This window comes from Etheostoma cragini, chromosome 5 (assembly GCF_013103735.1).
Source record: "Etheostoma cragini isolate CJK2018 chromosome 5, CSU_Ecrag_1.0, whole genome shotgun sequence".
NCBI lineage: Eukaryota > Metazoa > Chordata > Actinopteri > Perciformes > Percidae > Etheostoma > Etheostoma cragini.
Window position 1 is genome coordinate 15,532,725 of NC_048411.1, and position 18,763 is coordinate 15,551,487.

General features: G+C 41.4%; 1 protein-coding gene across 1 annotated transcript in view; it reads right to left on the bottom strand.

The window, feature by feature from the left end:
* The window catches only part of fam172a (family with sequence similarity 172 member A), a 155,880-nt gene that overhangs the window by 43,377 nt on the left and 93,740 nt on the right, over positions 1–18,763 (bottom strand). The window contains exons 9-10 of the mRNA XM_034870954.1: positions 14,170–14,286; positions 5,670–5,754 (exon numbers count right to left, since the gene is read on the bottom strand). Coding sequence (XP_034726845.1) covers positions 5,670–5,754; positions 14,170–14,286 — 202 coding nt within the window. The remainder of the gene's footprint in view (positions 1–5,669; positions 5,755–14,169; positions 14,287–18,763) is intronic.

Sequence of the window (18,763 nt, forward strand, 5' to 3'; positions counted from 1 at the left end):
CTAACATACAATATGTTTCCTTTCTTCTAGCTGTCATGACCTAAAACTACTAAATATAGGCCTGTAAATAACTCAAAATCTGATGTCAGAAACAAATAAAAACTCAAGTAAAAGAAAAGTAAAGCTAAGAGGGGAGAGGGAAGATATTCAATATTGTCACTCTCGTATGTTCATATCCTCACATATATCGCTTATACACCAGACTGATAATGAGCCATGGTATCACTCGAGCCAAGACAGCTGAGAGTTAAATACATTGCAATCCATTCCATTTCACAGGTGCTTTATCATATACCAGACCTTGGCACTTGTGTCAACAAGTGGACCGCCAAAGGATGGCAGTAACATCACAAACCCGATTTTTGCTTGGTTTGGTTTTTACAAAAGTGGGCGTTTTTGGTAAGCTTATTGTTTTTCTGCAAAGATATTAGAAGACAGGGCTTTTGAATTCTAAACGCATTTGTTAGCCTGTCAAAACTCATTTACTTAAGCGAGCTTACAGTTCACTATGAACCACAGCCAAGAAGGGTCCCTTCCATGTCTGCCTTAACCTTCAGTTTGACATTTCCTGTTGTTATTTTGAAGAGTGCAAGTTGTTTTCCAGCTCAAACAGTGTGTAAATCGTTGTGATTCTAAAACTGTCACTTTTCTGTTGTATTCAAATCAGGATATCCATGGAACAAAATAAATAAAACCGCTGGCGGAGTCTTCCAATGAAGTCCAGCTGGTTATTGTAAAATCAAGTCAGAGGTGGAGGAAGTTTGTTTTGTCCTTTCTTCAAGCTGATGAAGATTTAGTTTTCAATGAAATATAATGGCATAAAGCTTTGGCATCTAAATAAGACCTACAGAGTCTTCAAAACAAAAATCACACAAGGAAAAAAAGAGGATTAAATGTGTAAACTTGTGCAATCGGCCAATCACCACCAGGGAACTGTTAAAAATAAAATAAAATTGTCAGAGATTGTAATTATTTGATGGTTGGGTATCAAAAGTTACAAAGAGCACTCTGGAATAACTGCACAACTAAGTTGGTATTTTGTTCATTATGTTGTAGGTTATGATATCAAAGTATAATCACAAATCAAACCAAATTGTTATTCCATCTCACAAATCAGCACATTATCAATATATCCTTACAGACACACCAATCTCAGACATCAGGAGTCTTTGGTCTCAGCATTTTCCACATCATTAGGATATGGTCTGTCACAAATGTGACCCAGACAATAGCCCGATGCAACCTCAGTGAATCCAGGTCAGAGGTTAAGGTCCGGTTCACCAGAGTTTACTTGTCTATATCCTGCAACACTAGCGCAACGTGTGCTGGTCAGGCTAAGAAAACACTGAAACACATATGTGAAAACACAGACACAAACGCATTTTCATGTGATCTTCCATCAAGGCAGCGGACTTCCACCTTACCAAGCTGAAAAAACAGTGGTTGGAGGGGGTGAGGTTAATTTGACTGGGCCTGAGTTTCCTCTTAAAGTGTTAACTAACACAAACATCAATCAGCCAGTGTTTTTCTGTGAGAGTGTGTGTGTGTGTGTGTGTGTGTGTGTGTGTGTGTGTGTGTGTGTGTGTGTGTGTGTGTGTGTGTGTGTGTGTGTGTGTGCGTGTGTGTGTGTGTATTTGTGTGTTTGTGTGTGTGTGGTAAAGAGGTAGAGACATCTAGAAGTGTTTCACAGTCAGCAGTGCGTGGATCAGGGAGGTGAGGGTTACAGTCAAGTCAAACCTTCAACAGGACAGAGCAGACTTGCAATAAGAACAAGAGTGTGTATGTGTGTGCTCTGTATTAGCTTTTTATTCTCAGGAAATCTGTTGTGTCTCTGTGGTATCTTGGTACATTAATAACACTGAGCCACAGAAGTATGAGCCTTAGGTAAAGAAGAAAGGCAGAGTGACCTCCTGTGTCATTGCACAGGAATTATTTCTCATTTCTATAACAATATTGCATCAGTTTTCCAGCCAACTCCCCGCTATTTTCATTCAAGATACAGAAATCAAGAAATCCTTTAAAAAAAAAACTCACTTTTAATTATGGAAAACCTAGTAGGAAAGCAAGAACAGTAAAAAATAACATACAGTAGCGTATTTATGTTGTGAAAGAAAATGAAAGTGAGTCTCTTTCTGCAGTCCATTAGGGTTAATTACAGCCTTGTGTTGGGATGCTTGTAACAGAGCAGAGTTGGTAATTAAAGTACAGGTAAGACATTAACTTACTTTTGTTAGCCATTAATCAGTGTTTACCTTCAGAGAGTTCTCCCTTTGTAATTAATAATCAGCTTGGACAATGAGTAATCACCCAAGAGGAAGTTGTGTGTATATGTGTGTGTCTGCGCTAATGTAAGTGTGTGCTATTAGCAAAGGGGGTTTTCCCACCTTTGAAATAGCATCTTTACTGATGAAATAACAATCTTTCCAGAAAAAGTCAATAAACTAGGCAACAAAAACAGAGGAGCCCTTAAAAGACAAATAAGTTTAAAGGTTCTCCTGTCTTTTTATCCATCTTTTTCTCGACAACCCTCATTCTCTCCCAACCTGTGTTTATCCTTCTCTGGGCATCTAACGGCAGTGTAGGTTTGGAATGATTACATCTTGAGAATGCCTCAGCAATCCCACTTAAACCAGCACCCCACCCCCACCCCCTCACCTCCAGACTTTTTTCTCTGTCCTTCTAGTAACTCCACACCCACACACCCACACACACGCACACACACACACACACACACACACACATGTACACACAAGCACGCACAAAAAGGGAGCTTTTCCAGCAGGAGATTGGTTCCACTTTATCTGCATATTTAGCCTGTGTTCGGCATGCTCCTTACTGATAAAATTCTGCTAGTGTGCCAGGCCACTGCCAAACGCCAGACCAATGACCTTCAAGGGGGAACAAATTCCTTTTTGCAAGATAGAAAAAAGAATGGAGTAAAATTAACAAAGATTTAGACAAAAAATAAATAATGAAAGGGAGGGAAGCTAGCCAGTCAATTGTGGAGGGAATGGGTCCAGGTTTTATTGCATATTAAAACAAGAAATTGAGACGTTAGCAGACTTCCCTGCTTTGCGTTACTCTCCCTCTCTCTCTGGGTCCTTTAAGCCCAGTCAGAGTGCCATGCCGTTATGCCGGCTATGCTTCACAGATGATTAGGAATAACAGACAAGCTCTGCCTCCACTTCTCCCTACCTTCTTCTGCCAAGAGTCTACCAGTATGGAAAGCACAATCACCATATCATTACTGCTCCACACAGGGAGGCAAAATGCCAGCGGAGGACGGAGGAGGCAGATGTATAGAGAAAGTCAGACAAGGAAGACGAGGAAAAAGAGAAAAACAGACACTGAGACACAAAGAGAGCAAAGGGAAGACTTGTCCTTTAACCTGTTCTGCCATCATGCTGCCTGACTAGTCCCAGTGCCCATATTTAAGTCCACATACAATACATTTCTAGCCTTAAAACATGTGTGTGTGTGTGTGTGTGTGTGTTTGATCACATGCCATTCTCCACAGCAGCATCAAGAGTCGCCCCGGGCCTAGCTCAGTGTGGCTCCACACAAGAAGGGTGGCTCACACTGTGATGTGCGTGTCTGTATATGTGCATGCGTGACAACAAGGATCACACACACGAGACACACACACATGCACGCGCACACACACAAACACACGCACGAACACATGCACACACGCACACACACACACACCATAGCAACACAGACAACAGCAATATTGGTAGCAGAAGAGGTGACTATTGGGAGCCTAATGTGTGTTTATTGAAGTGCTGAGCCACGATGCCCTGACAGCCTTCCCTCAACCTTCTCTCAACCTCGTCACCTCTGTTGCTCTACTGTGACTCTCACAACAATGGCTGCTGCCTGTGAACCTGCCAGGCTGCCAAGGACACAAAGGGTGACTAAAACAACCTTTGACATCTGAAGCTGCCACAAAAAGACCAGAGACAAGCAGAGTTGGCAGCTCTGTTAACAGGCCAGGGACTCGTATCTATTCAGCTCGGTTAAAGTAGCAAAAGTCAATAGAGCACAAGTCAATAGTGCATATATACAGATGGATGATGTGTCAAACAGGTCTGTGATAGGACAATGCCAGGCATGCCAACGGTTTAAAAAAAAATGTGGGCCGCAATATCTCGGCTCAAAGGTTGCTGTCTTTTGAGTGACGGCAGCCACTGAGAAAAGGATGTTAAACATCAAGTAAAAAAAAACTGACATTTGAACATGAAGTACAGTATAGGTTTTGTAATGAAGACTAGATGACATTTCAAGGAGCTGATTCACTGGTAGATGTTAAGGCCACCCACCCACACAGCTTAATTTGGAACATGGTGTTTTAGTGGCCGAGATGAGATAGCAGTGTTAAAGATGTATTCACTAAAACGTGGAGCATTTGTAAGATGACCTATACATTCACAGAGGGGCTTTGAAGAGAATGAAACCACAAAGCAGGACCGCCAGATGAAATGAAATGAGTGATGAGAAATGGATGTGAGTGTGTTTGTATGTGTGTACACATGTAACAAACCATACTTAAACTTAAACATAGGGTAGAAACAGCAGCTTTTAATATTTGTGATATATTATTTCCTCTTAAGACTTTCTTTTTGTTTCTCTCTGTGTGTGCACGTCTGTGCATGCATGCCTGCATGTGTGTCACTGTTCAAACAACACTGCAATCATCATCTCTTATCAACGGTCATGTTGAGGATTACAGCTTTCATCCCTAATCCTACATTAAGGACACATTCTCATGATGGCCGTGACATCATCAAGGCCAGTTAACCACAGAGAGGGCACAGGGACAGGAAGCCAAACACCACAGGAGAGGATTAATGAATATAGGACACAGAGTAGATGATGAAAAAAGAAAGAGAACGTAACAAAGAAGATGAAAATAGAAAGTAAATCAAACAGCACATTCCTGTACTGTGTGTGAGACAGCCTCTGTTTCTGCGTGTATTTGTGTTTCAAGATAATCTGCCACTGCTTCAGTTTCTCTGACAATTATCCTTCTCAATCAGGCATACTAAGACCTCCAATCTACCCAACAGCATCCCCACCCCACCCCCCCCTCCCCCCCACACACACAAACAAATATCAGCATACATACCATGCAAAACTGTCTGATTATAATCTACTATAGGACATTGATGAACTCAAAAAGTCCAGTAAAGCTGCTCAAAAATATGTGAATTTACCTGCACTGTCACATCCTTTATGACAAGCTGATATATTTTATCCACTGTTCTCCCAGCTGGAACCAGGGAAATTGCGTTTAATGAAACCACCTATTTGTCAATTTTCTTTTCTTCCAGAAAATAAATTACTCGCATTTTTTAGGCTACATATAATGGACCTTTTCTAATGGTTTATGAACATTTAATTGATTTTTTTAGTATATCTATGATTGTGAAAAAACTAACCAAGTATTTTAATTATTACTACATCACTGGTTGTAAAAAAAAAAATCAGTAATTCCAACTGTAGCTACCGTTTTTACTTTCAATGCTACTCTGATTATATTTAAGCTCTGTTACATTCTGTTCAATTGGCTTTTGAAATTAATCAAGCATAATTCCATATACAATCATTCTATTTGATGACAGAAAGCCACACATTGAGTAATAATGTTTTAAGAGTTTGTTTGATACCTGCAGAGACTTGGGGGCAGTCTGGCAGCATAGGATCCAATGGTGTGTCCAGGGGCTCTGGACTCGATACCCAGTTACAACAGTGCTGCGGGGGGAGGAGAAAACAAGAGATTGACAATTAAAAACTCTGAGGACAGATTTCTCATCATATGATGCTTCTACAAAGAATGTAATAGACTACTTATGGCATGAGGAGGGCTTGAGAAATTAATAGGTGGCAACCAGAATCCTCCACTATAATCTCACTAATAGTGAAACAAATACACAAATACACACACACACACACACACACACACACACACACACACACACACACACAGAAATGCTTGATTCTTCAAATGTATTTTTTTAAAGTTATTTAGAAAGTGATCAAAAATAGTGAGGCAAGGGAGAAAAAGAAAAGGGGGAAAGGTGAGAGACGATTATCAGATCAGAAGTAAGAGGTGTGTGCGTATGTGGTTGAGCGAGGTGCGGGGAGAGAAATAAAGAGAGAGACAGGAACAAGCAATTAAAAGCTCTGTGACATGTTGCTCAGACAGCTTGGCGTTTGTTTGTGGTAGCGAGATGAGGCCTTCTACCATGCTGGATCAGTGGTTGCCCTGGGGGAGGGTGTCTGCCCAGCTTGCTGACCCATAACCCCCTGCAAACACCCCTAGTCCTCTCAAACCCCCTGTGGTTGACAACTCTACTGTCAGAAAGAGGAGGAGACCTCTTTATCCGTTTTTTGCTGTCTTCATCTTCCTGTCCGTGTGATGCTCCCTCTTTTTACCGACTAGGTTGTTTTAAACACATAAGGGTTTAACCTAATGCACAGTTCATGAACTAACCCTAACCCATCAATGCCACAAGTCAGAGAAACTTACTACTCCCATGCTTTGAGTGTGAGTTGAGTTTTCATTTTATGGCAGATGACAACATGTCAAAGTGTGTTTTCCTTTTTGACTGTGCAATGTGGAGAGGAGTGCTGTGGCTTGTAAGGTTTGTGCAAAAACAAGGGAAAAAGGTAGAGGGGGAAAGAGGGAGGCTGAGAAGGAATGCTCAGAGAAGACGTTCTGCAGATAAGATAAAAGTTCAATAGAAGAAAGAGAAAATGTAAAGAGATTAGAATGTGCAGCTGGCGTCCTTCTGAATCACTGCTTATCTGCCCTTGTTTACTTTCACTCCGGCCCCCTGACAGCCATTACAGTGTTGCAAATGCTTGTGTGTGCATGTGCGCTTGTGTGTGTGGGACAGTGATTGCATTACGGGGGTCTCCCACGGAGATGTGTAGCGTTGTGAACTTTTCAGACTCAAACACACACACACACACACACAAACGCACTCACATTTTTGCCCTGAGCGACCCTGACTCCCAAGGCCCTGAAAGGGGAGAAACTGGATAGACAAACCTATGAACCGTCACCCACATTAAACCCTCCAAAAAACACATACACGTACACTACATACATGCAACAAAAAAAAAACAGGGTCACATCACACTTCTAATCAGCTGTCATCCCTCAAGTTAACCACTCCACACAAACACACACTACTCCCAGATATGATGTTTTTCTGTATGAATATCTAAAGGTACACTGGGACACTGAATGTACTTGATGCCTAATTGAGCCCCTCATGGCTGTTGCTTTATGTCTATATTTTTTTCTGAGGTTCCTTTTCAGTTACTGTCTGCCTGACATTTTAAAAATATAGAAGCTCATAGCGAGAGATGATCGTAATTAAACATCTGGCCCATGTATGCAAATCTTTCAATAATTAAACAAAAAAATAATAATTAAACAATAAAAAATAAAAAATAAAAAAAAAGTTTGGCATATGTATGATCCATTTCTGTCCAATCAAAGCAAATAAAAATCAACTGAGGCAAAAACGGAATCTGCATCTTAAATAGTAGAAATGCCCATTCACTCTTTTTACCCTAATAATTTCTTCAGCCTTATCAATCAAAATGTTAGTCGTATCAGGGCTATAGCATAAGGGGAGCCAAAGAGGGTTAAAGAAAAGATCGTCATAAAGATGACATGGAATAAAGGGAAGGAGGATGGGGGGTTAGTGTTGGGAGAAGATGACAAGTCATCTCGGTAAACAGTGGCATATTGTGTATTTTTAGATCCTCTGCTTTGCCCTAGATGTGCTCTCCTCTGAGTCTGGGCTTGAGGGCAGAGCGTTGTAGAGCGCCACAGAAGCAGTGCGGCTTCTTGACTGCTACATCAAGTGTCTCATTGTATCTCCTTTAATTCATGTAGTCTGTCTGGAGGAAGATGTCAGCTGGGATGTGGAGCAGTGGGCTGAAGACGGGTGGAGAGAGGGGAAGGAGGGGAGTCTTTCAAAGGACTCTCCCCCTTCACCTCCATCTTTGCCACCAATGGAGGCAGGGAGACCAGGGTTTGAATGGATTTGTCAAGGCAACAACACACAAGTGCACACAAACTCTTACATAAATGCACACGCACGCACGCACACACACACACGCACGCACACACACGCACGCACGCACGCACACACCCACACACACACACAAACACACACAAACAAACACACACACACACACACACACACACACACACACACAGCCCCAGTGCTGTGGGAGACTGCGGGCATAACAGCAGTCACATAAAGGCAAGGCATGCTGGCTGGGATTAGAGAAGGGCGACGTGACAAAAGGATGGCACATCACATCGGCTGCCTCTAACGCATAGCATCATCACTTCAAGCAGCTCGTCCGCCGATCAATTGTGCCATTGAACTAAAGGCAGACAAAGAAACAAACATGTAAACAGATTTGACTCTCCCCCCCACCTCTGCTGCTCTGTGCATGTGTGTACATGCGGGTTCGGATTTGTGCTGGATATGCACATAGACGTCCCTATGCACACTCACCTCAAGAAAGCAGAGTGCATTTTGTTTCACCTAAATCGCATCACCAACATTATGCGGAAAGATCCTCTAGAAGATCTTTCAAAGTGGTGAGTTAGAGACTTAAGCTTAGTGTTAAAGCTAACCATTAAGCTAAAAGTATGCTCTGAGGGTGTAAATGACAAGCTGGCATCATCTCTATCCCTCTACCTATGAGAGATGCTTTTGAACTTTCTTTGTGTGTGTGTGTGTGTGTGTGTGTGTGTGTGTGTGTGCACGCGTGCGTGCGTCCGTGCATGCATTTGTGTGTGTGTGTGTGTGAGGTGTGATCCATCACCTGCAAGTCAGAGTGTAAGCGAGCCTGCTTCTTTCACATAAACACACATGTAAGCACACAGAGAGAAAGAGACACTGCACTTAGTTGATGGCAGGGTGATCTAATTGAACCATAACCATAAGGGACCAAATAGGTCTCTCATAGGTGTCTGTATCCACTACACAGTAAGGTTCACAGGAATACAGACATCTATCAGGTCTATCCATAATTTTTCAATTATGTTGAGGTCAGGAGATTGTGAAAGCCATGGCAAAACCTTCAGTTTACACTTCTTGATGTAATCCACCGTTGATTTTGAGATGACATCAAGTTAGCGTTCAAAATTTGCGGAAATTTTATTGAATCCATTTGACCTTCTACTCTTGAAATGTTTCCTGTGCTACTGGCTGCAATACAAAGCAAAACTGCATAACTGATCCACCCCTATGCTTAACCGTTGGACAGAGGTTCTTGTCTTTAAATTCTGTGCCCTTTCCTTTCCAAAGGTACCTTTGCTCATTGTGGCCAAAATTCTGTTTTAACCTCTTCGGTCCACAGAGCTTGTTTCCACAATGCATCAGGCTTGTCTATATTTTCATTTGCAAACTTCAAATGCTGTTTTTTGGGGTGAGGACGTAGAAGAGCTTTTCTTCTGATGACTCTTCCATGAACACCGTGTTTGTACAAGTAGCTCTTTATAGTGGAATGGTGTACCACAACTCCAGTGTCTGCCAGGTCTTTCTGGATGGATCGTGCAGTCAAACATGGGTTTTGACTTTTTTCTCTCACAATCCTGCAATCTGTTCTGTCTGATATTTTTGGGGGGTTTTCCAGATCTTGCTTTATCTTCCACTGTTCCTGATGACTGCCATTTCTTAGTTACATTCCACACAGAGGATATTGGCATCTGAAAACCCTTTTCTATCTTATTGTAGCCTTCTCTTGCTTTGTCAACTATTTTCAGTTTCAGTTTTCTAGACAACTGCTAAGAAGAACCCATGGTGCTGATTGTTGGGGCAAGGTCAGATGAGTCTGGGCATTTAAAACCTTAAGATTGACATCACCTGGTCTTTCCAGACGATGACTGAGAACAATCCATGACAATGTCAGGTCTCAGCTTTCCAAAGAGGGCGGTGCATGCTATAAACTCTGCAGGGTGACCAAACTTTTGCAGACAACATTTCTCTGTTTTCTGTTATTTTGAAAATATAAATGATGGAAATAAAATCTAACTTTTTGTGACATATTATACAAATGTCTAGTCTGTCATTTGATGCCTTTTGGAAATGTTTCCATCTTTTCTTGACGTCTTTATGCACATTAATACGTCTCTTTTACCTGGGGTACCCAAACCTTCAAGCCCCACTGTACGTTTACAGATGCATATACTTTATATACATACACATTCAATCAAATCAATCAGATATTCAATCACACACATGCATGCACAAAATGAGAATGTGTATGAGGATATACAGGGTGAGAGTATGCATGTATGTGCAAGTGCTTAGTACTGGTTAATATGTATGTGCAAGTCAAGTATTACATTTTTGCTTATGCAGCTTATCATACTTTAGAAAGGGGATGTGTACTCCCAAATGTTGATGTATTTTTTTTAAACTGTTAGCCCTGAATGCAAGTTTAACAAAATATGTGTAGACTGTGTATTTGCAATCATAAACAATTGGCTTCATTCAATAATAAAACAAAATATCCACCACTAAGTCTCATGATAGAAACTTTGTGCCGTTCAAAAGTCTCCAAAACCTTAACACACATGACAGACTGCAACCTAACTTTTCAGAAAGTAGTCCTAAGTATCAATTCTTGCTCACTCTCTCTGTGTCTGTCTCACCTACCTCCAGTTGCTGTATAATCTCTAGGGATTAGTATGGTTTATTCATGACCATAGTGTACTCTGTATGTGTGTGTGTGTGTGTGTGTGTGTGTGTGTGTGTGTGGGGGGGAGAGAGAGAGAGAGAGAGAGAGAGAGAGAGAGAGAGAGAGAGAGAGATCTGGGCAGGCCACTAGAGTGTGACAGCAGGCCAGCACAGTGACAGGAGACACCTTGGAGACTGTGACAAGCTGCCAGCTGTACACCATCATTCGCATTTCTCTCTCTCACTCACTTCTCCTCACTATGCAGTTCATCTATCTCTACATACATCTCTTCATCTCCTCTCCTCCATCTGTATTCACTCCATTCATACCCTACCTGTCTTTTGTTTTTCTTTTCCACAGCTCTAACCTGTGCATTCTCGGCGGCAGTCAATGGGGTCTAAATAATTGAACATTTCTCATACTTTATTTCTTTCTGTCTGAGTTTTTCTACCTCTGTTTATTCCCTGCCTTTTTTTCTCTCACCTTCACTCTGTATTTCGTCTCCTGGCAATGACGTCAGTTGCCCCTTGCCTGACCCACTTTGGTCTATATGACCTGGCCCAGCAAGCGTTGATCTCTAAATCCCATCTCCTCTCTTTTACTCTCCTCTTCTCATCGCTCCATCCCACCATTCTGTGACATCTAGAACCCCAAAGGGAGGGAATTATCTATGTCCAAGGAGAACAGAACATTTCACTGCTGGGGGTGCCTTAACCTCACATGCACCCACTTCTATGGGCACCCATATTCATACAACACCACCCAGCTCATTATGCAGGTTCAGTGCTAGGTACTCTCTGGAATAGGTGTGTTCCTGTATCATAGTGTTCAATGTAAGTGTTGTTTAGGTTTATGATCCAGCCGTGTATGGAACATTGATACTGTACAGATGTATATAGAGATGTTAAAAAGGAGCATGATATTGTCAGGGTTTATGTGTGCTTGTGTTTATATGTTTTGCACTGCACCAACAACTGCATGCACTTGTAGACTGTGTGATCATCCATAGCCAAATATGAGGAAACTGAGCCAATGGTAGAAAGCCCTAGATCATTAGCATATTGGGTGGAACACAAAGGGGCCCCGACCTTTTGGTGAAACTGCACATACACAGCATTGGTTTCTAATGTAAATTACTGGGACAGATACACTTTTGGATTCACCTCAATCCTCATGCTGACACGGGGGCTTTTTAACTAGCACTGCCATCCATGCCCAGAAGCCAAGAATGTGATGAAATACTGAATTTGAGTAATACAATTGAAGTTATCAGTTTTGAAAATAAGAGATTTTTGTTAGTTTCCCACCTCACTGTCAACCAACATATACAAAAATGAGGTCCATCTCACCCCTTGGCACTGATCTAAAGTATTTATCATTAGTTGTGGTCTTTGTCTGACACGAAATTAGCAGAGACAAAGAAAATGTCAAAACACTTGTGTGTTAAAATTGTGTGACTACAGTTTTTTCTATCAGTGACACTGTTTTCCGAATAAGGCAGTTTAAGCGCCCATATTATGCTCGTTTTCGGGTATGACATTTTGAGGTTTACTAGAATAGGTTAACATGGTTTCATTTTCAAAAAACACCATAATTTTGTTGTACCGCACATTGCTGCAGATCCTGTTTTCACCCTGTGTGTTTAAGTCTCTGTTTTAGCTACAGAGTGAGAAATCTCAATTCTATACTATCTTTGTTAGGAGTCGCAACATCCGCAGTAGCTAGGTAAGGTCACATCAGCTAGATAACTCTTTCTCCAACTTTGGTAAGTGGAAGGTAGGATTAGCTGGGAGACTTCTTCTAAACAAGGGAACACTTGTGGAAAACCTGCGGAACAGGGACATGGAAGTAGTTCTTTTGTAGATTATGTAGAACTAGTGTGTGTTGTAGCAGTGTTTTGCCATTGAGCAAGAGTTAGCATGCTAGCGTTAACACATGGTACGGTAAGCCACCTGTCTCGGCCATCTTGGCTAGTGACGTAGAAAGCTGTGCAGATTTTGAACAGCTCACCCGGAGACTAAAGGTAGAGGACCTTCAAAAATCTGTGTCTCACTCAAAACAGAAGAGGTAGTTTGTTTCCCAAGTTTGTGTGTGGAAGCACCAGAGACACAAAAAAAACCTGAATCACAGAAAAAGTGATTTATTTTCATAATATGGGCACTTTAAGTTAATTTAGGTTTTAGAAGATGAAACAATTTTGTTGTTGTTCAATAAAATTGATGTAGGTCTTTACATAATGTTTTTAAAAGGCCCTTGGAGAAATACATGGACTATAAATGTTGCTTTGGAATTAGCAAGCTATGAGTACTATTTTAGAATAGTCAGACTAAAATTGTGTAGGTGAGGCAGGGAATTAAGAATGTACATATGAAAATGGGGAGGAAAAGAAAAACAATACGGGCTCCTCTCTAAATTCAGCCAAAAAAGGACAGTGGGTTAATGAGTCCAAGAGAGAGTGAATACTTGCCTGTCCCCTTACTCCGACTGGACAAAGAAGGTTATTTTCAGATTTATTGTTCTGGGTAATCTGCACAAATCACTTAACATTCCAATTATGCTGTGTCCCAAACATCCCTTAGATGAATCAAAAATAGCAAATGCCAGACAAGGAGAAGGGGGCCAGTGCAACCTTGAATCCCTATCACTAAAACTGACACATTCACTGGTAAGAAACACACACTTTGAACGCAAAAAACAAACTCACACATGAAAATGGGAGATGACAGAAATAAAAAGCAGGGGATATAAAAGAAGGTTATAATACAAATACAGGTAAGGTGTGTGTGGTGTGTGGTGTATGGTGTGTGTGTGTGTGTGTGTGTGTGTGTGTGTGTGTGTGTGTGTGTGGGCGCGCCTGTGTGTATGTGTGTGTGTGCCTGTGTGTATGTGTGTGCATGACATTTGCATCTCTGGCTCTCAAGCAGCTCTGGTCTTGGATGGTCCTCATCTGTATGTGCATACTGAGTGAGCCCAGGTGCTGTGCATGGCACAGAGGTCACACCAGAAAGGGCAAGTGCTAAAATGAAGCTAACACAAATGCACTCGTGCACGTGCATTCTATCTCACACGCGTACCCATGAGCACATATAAACACATGCACATAGGCATGCCCAGCCACATACACGCACCAGTGTGGGATGACTGTCTTAGTTATTCATTGACATGCAACCATGACGAAAAAAATGGTAGGTGTTTAAAAAAAAAAAGAAAAAGACATCAAGGGCAAAACATACAAACAATGGTTCTCTATGACTTCTAAAGCTAGCTGTTGGTCAGGGGTACCTGTGAAGGTCAGCAGGGTTGTGCAGGAAGAAATCAGAGAGGCGAAGCAAAATCTAAGAGACCTCAGCTCACTGCCGGCTGAATTGCGGCAGGAATGGACCCCTGTACAGTCTTTGTTTGCCTGCAGTTTTTGTCTGTCTATTTGCACGTGTGTGGTTATTTCACCTGCTGCATCCAGTCCTGCGTGCCTTTGCTGGTCTCCTGCAGCCAGATGTTGTGAGCCGAGTCAGTTAGAGCCACGGCACACACTCTGTTCTTCACCTGCATTTCCCTCTGATTCATCTGCCAAAGAAATTCAAAACAAATTCAATTTGTGTTAGTCACCCTTGCAGCATGTTAATAATGACACAGTCACTGGTGAGGAGGACAACAAATAGACCTTATGTTGTAAGACATATGACAGCCTTTTTATATAAAAAAATAATATGACATATCCATTGTTTCAGTAGATACTTGCCTAATAAAAATGTATTCCTTGTCCAACCATACACTGTCAGGCTACTCCCTGGACTAGGATAGCATTGGCCCAGTGGACAGTGACTACAGATTCAACCTGGTGTATAGCATAATGTTATGAAGTGAAATATAAAAGAGCTGCTCCAACATAGCGTGTCCTTGTCACGTTCTGTGCAAATGTCCTTTCATGTGCACGTTCAAATACCTCTGTCCCCATTCTTAAATACCCTTTCCCTTCACATGTCACAGAGAATGTGGCTTCCGCAGGCCCGTCTTCCTATTCCCTTCTGAATGTCACTGCTAAAGAAAATGTCACGCAAAGGACTTGTTACTGCACTACAATAGACTTCCCACACCACTGGTCCCACCCCAAGGAGCACCGTAAGCCAGGCCTTGGGAATGAGCTGTTTCACTCTGCTTTGCTTTAAGATAAAATGGGAAGAAAAGAGAACAGGACTTGCAACAATAGGTTAACAATCCCTTATTGTGTAGGTTTAGTGAAGCTGGGAAAGAGACTGGTGGAGTGGGGATGGGCATAGCAATGCAGAATAACACTGATCGTCTACATTTGGTGCTTAGTCCATACAGACCAAATTTAAACTACTGGTATATTTAAGCCTAATCATAAGTGTCACCTCAAGACAGTCTAGGACACACTACTTTTGTTCTTCTGTCGGGCTTCAAATGGCTTGGTGCCTGAGTGTAAGGAAATCACATGAGTGGGAGATCAAGGTAATGTTAGGCTAAGACAGGGATTGCAATAGCAGGGCTTATTTGATGCTTGAATGAAAGAATAGGATAAATAATGCTTGATAAAAGCCCTAGTGTAATATAACAAAATAGGGCTGCTTGAATACAAAGCTTCGGTTTGGGAAAGCATAGAGGGTTTATGTTGCTGCTAATATGAATCTGACACTCAGACAGGGGCTAAGGCTGGAGAAATTACCCGTCTTGTGCACATTCACAGACAAGTAACACTCGCCATCTACAGCCAGCTAGATTGGCTGTGTGTTGGCTGTACATCATAATGACGCTGGGCATTTGAATATATCCTCCCTTGCCCAGCCAAATTAAAGTGGGAGTGTATAGAGATAAATGGAATCTATTAAGGCACTAAGGACTCATACATCATACAGCTGATAAGGCTTCCACAGACTGAGAAGGGAGGTACAACCACGGCACAAAAAAGTGCACAAGAGTAGAGATAGACAACAAAAGAAGACAGATGTTGCACATGCATGCACAGACACATTTCCTCACACACACACACACACACATACATTCGCTCACTCACACACACACACACACACACACACACACACACACACACACACAAACACAAACACATTCATACACACACACACACACACACACACACACACACACACACACACACACCCCTCTCTGTACTCCCTCCTCATCCACGCTTGGTTGAAAAGCTTTCCTCTGGCAGAAATGGGCCCGTGGGAGTAGCAAAGTCAACCTTTTAAAACTGGAGGTGTCAGTCAAGGTCCTGTTTTCTGGCGCTAGCCAAACGGGCCAGTCCCTGAGTATAGAGGCTGCTAGCAGAGGCCAGGAAACAGGAGACAGTGGACTAACTACCCATGGAAAACGCTAGGCACATGACTTCAAACCATTGAAAAACATTGTCTAACTCTTAGGAGAAAACCCAGAAAATAGTTACTACTTTCCAATTGGATAAATAGTTGTCTGCTTGTTCCTATTGAATGCCCCTTAAAACATCTGAGTCCAAGTTTTTATTTTTTTGATGGAAAATGTGCTTTACATGAGTAAGGTTCACTGGTTATCATATGAAAGTATGACTGTTCCATAATAAATAATTATTTAACTGATGCCAAAGTAAACTGTATTAGTGTGTGTGTGTGTGTGTGTGTGTGTGTGTTTGTGTGTTTTAGTCTCACTATTAGTGGGTAAACGCTTGCATGTATACATATGTCTGTTGGATGTGTGCAGATGTGAGATAGGATATGAGAGCACTGCTCAACAGAGGGGCAGTTTAGTGGAGAAAGTGAATGACAGACAGCGGTTGGACAAACATAAAGGTATGTGTAAAGAAAGAGGCCCAGCTGGTGAGGTGGCCATGAAAGCTGGGTTGAAGATGGAGCTGGATGGCAGTGCATGATCAATCTTGTGTTAGATAGACTGTCCCATCAAACCAACAAGTGACTGGAGGTTGTTGTTTTTTAATGGGATAATGGCACTTGTGGAAATCCTAAAGCACTTTAAATTCATTAGTTTCAACAAGCATTCATGCTTTTTGATGGTAAAAAGAAGTTCTCCTTTGCTTGATTGGGTTGAATTACAACTAAAAGCTACTTTGAATCTGCCTTTTTCTTTCTTAGTTTTGTGGTCAGGTTTCTCCGTGCTTTGTTATTCAATGATACAAACGCAGTGTTAGTAAGTGTAAGTTTGCTGAAATGAGGAGGGAAAATAAATCAGCAACTCTCACCAAACAGAGTCTGTTTCCTTGATGATGCCTCAACTGAAGATTAAAGACCAAAGAACTCCATCTCCCAGCACTGGCTATATCAATCACTCATTCTGACAGCTCTCATTGCCGCAATGCCTGCACACATATGGCTGGCTGTGGTAACAGTTGGGGTAATAGGTTGACAAATAATGACTCTAGAGAGAGCGCTCTATGCAGTGTGGCCTTCAACCACAATGGTTTTGACACCACTGGCTTTCGTGTTTTACAAGCCACAATGACAACTGTGGTTAGATGCATGCTGGAAGCAAAATCTAAACATGGCTATATCTTCTGATAGTTGAGTGAGTCATGGTCACCTTGCAAACCAGTTATCATAAAGCCACATTCTCCCAAGTGGATAGCAATAGAAAGCTGTCTCATCATATGACTCATCATGTTATAATTTTTACACCATGTTAGCCTGTGATTTATTGTTAGCCATCTTTATCCAGAAATGTTAAATGTGCTAATCCACTATGTATCTGCAGACTGCAGCTTTAACAAGGAAACAGGCCAGCTGTTGTAATCAGTCTTGTATCGGACAGGGAAAAAGGAAGGGAAACATGTGGAAATACTTGTTGAGCTGAAACCAACACACAGATGTTGAGACATTTGCTGCTTCTCTGCTGGCCTTTCCTTTAATGCTAGAGCAGCTGGATATGCAGAGTAAAGTGGTGGGGGATGGACATGGTAGGTTGGGGTGTATAAATGAAAATTAAGAAAAGGGGAGTAGAAAGACAGAAGGTTATAAGATAAAGCTGAATGGATATCAAAAGTAGTATACTCAGAGGATGGAGGGAATAAGAAGAAAAAGTAAGACAGGCAGATGTACTGTACACAACAAAGAATATTTATTAATGCCTTATTAAACCCCATGAGGAAATTTTTCTTTTAGAAACAGCATCCCTGAAGCACGTGGGCTTTCACTGTCTTTAAAACATAAGCAGAAGCTTAAACTTAAGTGGACACAATGCGTCCCATCGCAAGGGTCTGAACCAGAGTCCTCAGCTTGAAGGGTGTCCTCTTTACTCACTAGAGCCCCTTGGTGAAATGTGTGTCACCAGTCTGGTGTACTTCATCTATCTTCTGCACCGTTAGAGGTTTACCCTGTGCTGCTCATAAGTTCATAAACCCATGCTAAAGTTGACTAAAAAGAGAAATAAAAAACTAATCTTTTGGAAATAATCTTTTTCCACCATTTCAGTTAGGCTAATAGCTGGTTTGATTTGCGTTGAGAGATGATTTTATGGAAAGTACCCCATGCCAACCTCTAGGTATGGCAAAGGGTATGTGATGATGTGGGGCTATTTTAATTCCAAAGGCCAAGTGAAGTTTATCAGGATGCATAGTTTCCTGGACTCATAAAAAAAATCTGCCTGCCTCTATGGGAATATAACGTAGGGGTGTACTTACAGATTTTGTATTTTAAGGGATTACATTTATTTATGTGCAATGCTTTTTTCATTCACAAAGAAAATTGGTGTCCTTAAACGTTGTATTTTTCCTAATTTTTGTTTTTAAAAATAAGGCATTAAGTTTTCTACGTCTTAAGTTTTTTTCAATTTCCAAAAGATGATTTTTTTTCTTCTCTTTTTAGTCAACTTTATCATGGGTTCCTAAATTCATGAGCACTACGGTAGATTGAATTCAGTTAAATTCTAAAGGTCATGTTGACTTCGTGATTTAGTGTGCCACAAAAAAGGTGTAAAAGAATTTTCTTAACCTATTTGTGAAACGCTGTTTCAAAACAGCGTAACAGTCCGAGTACTTTGGATTAAATCTGACTGCTACAAACTGCACATTACATTAACA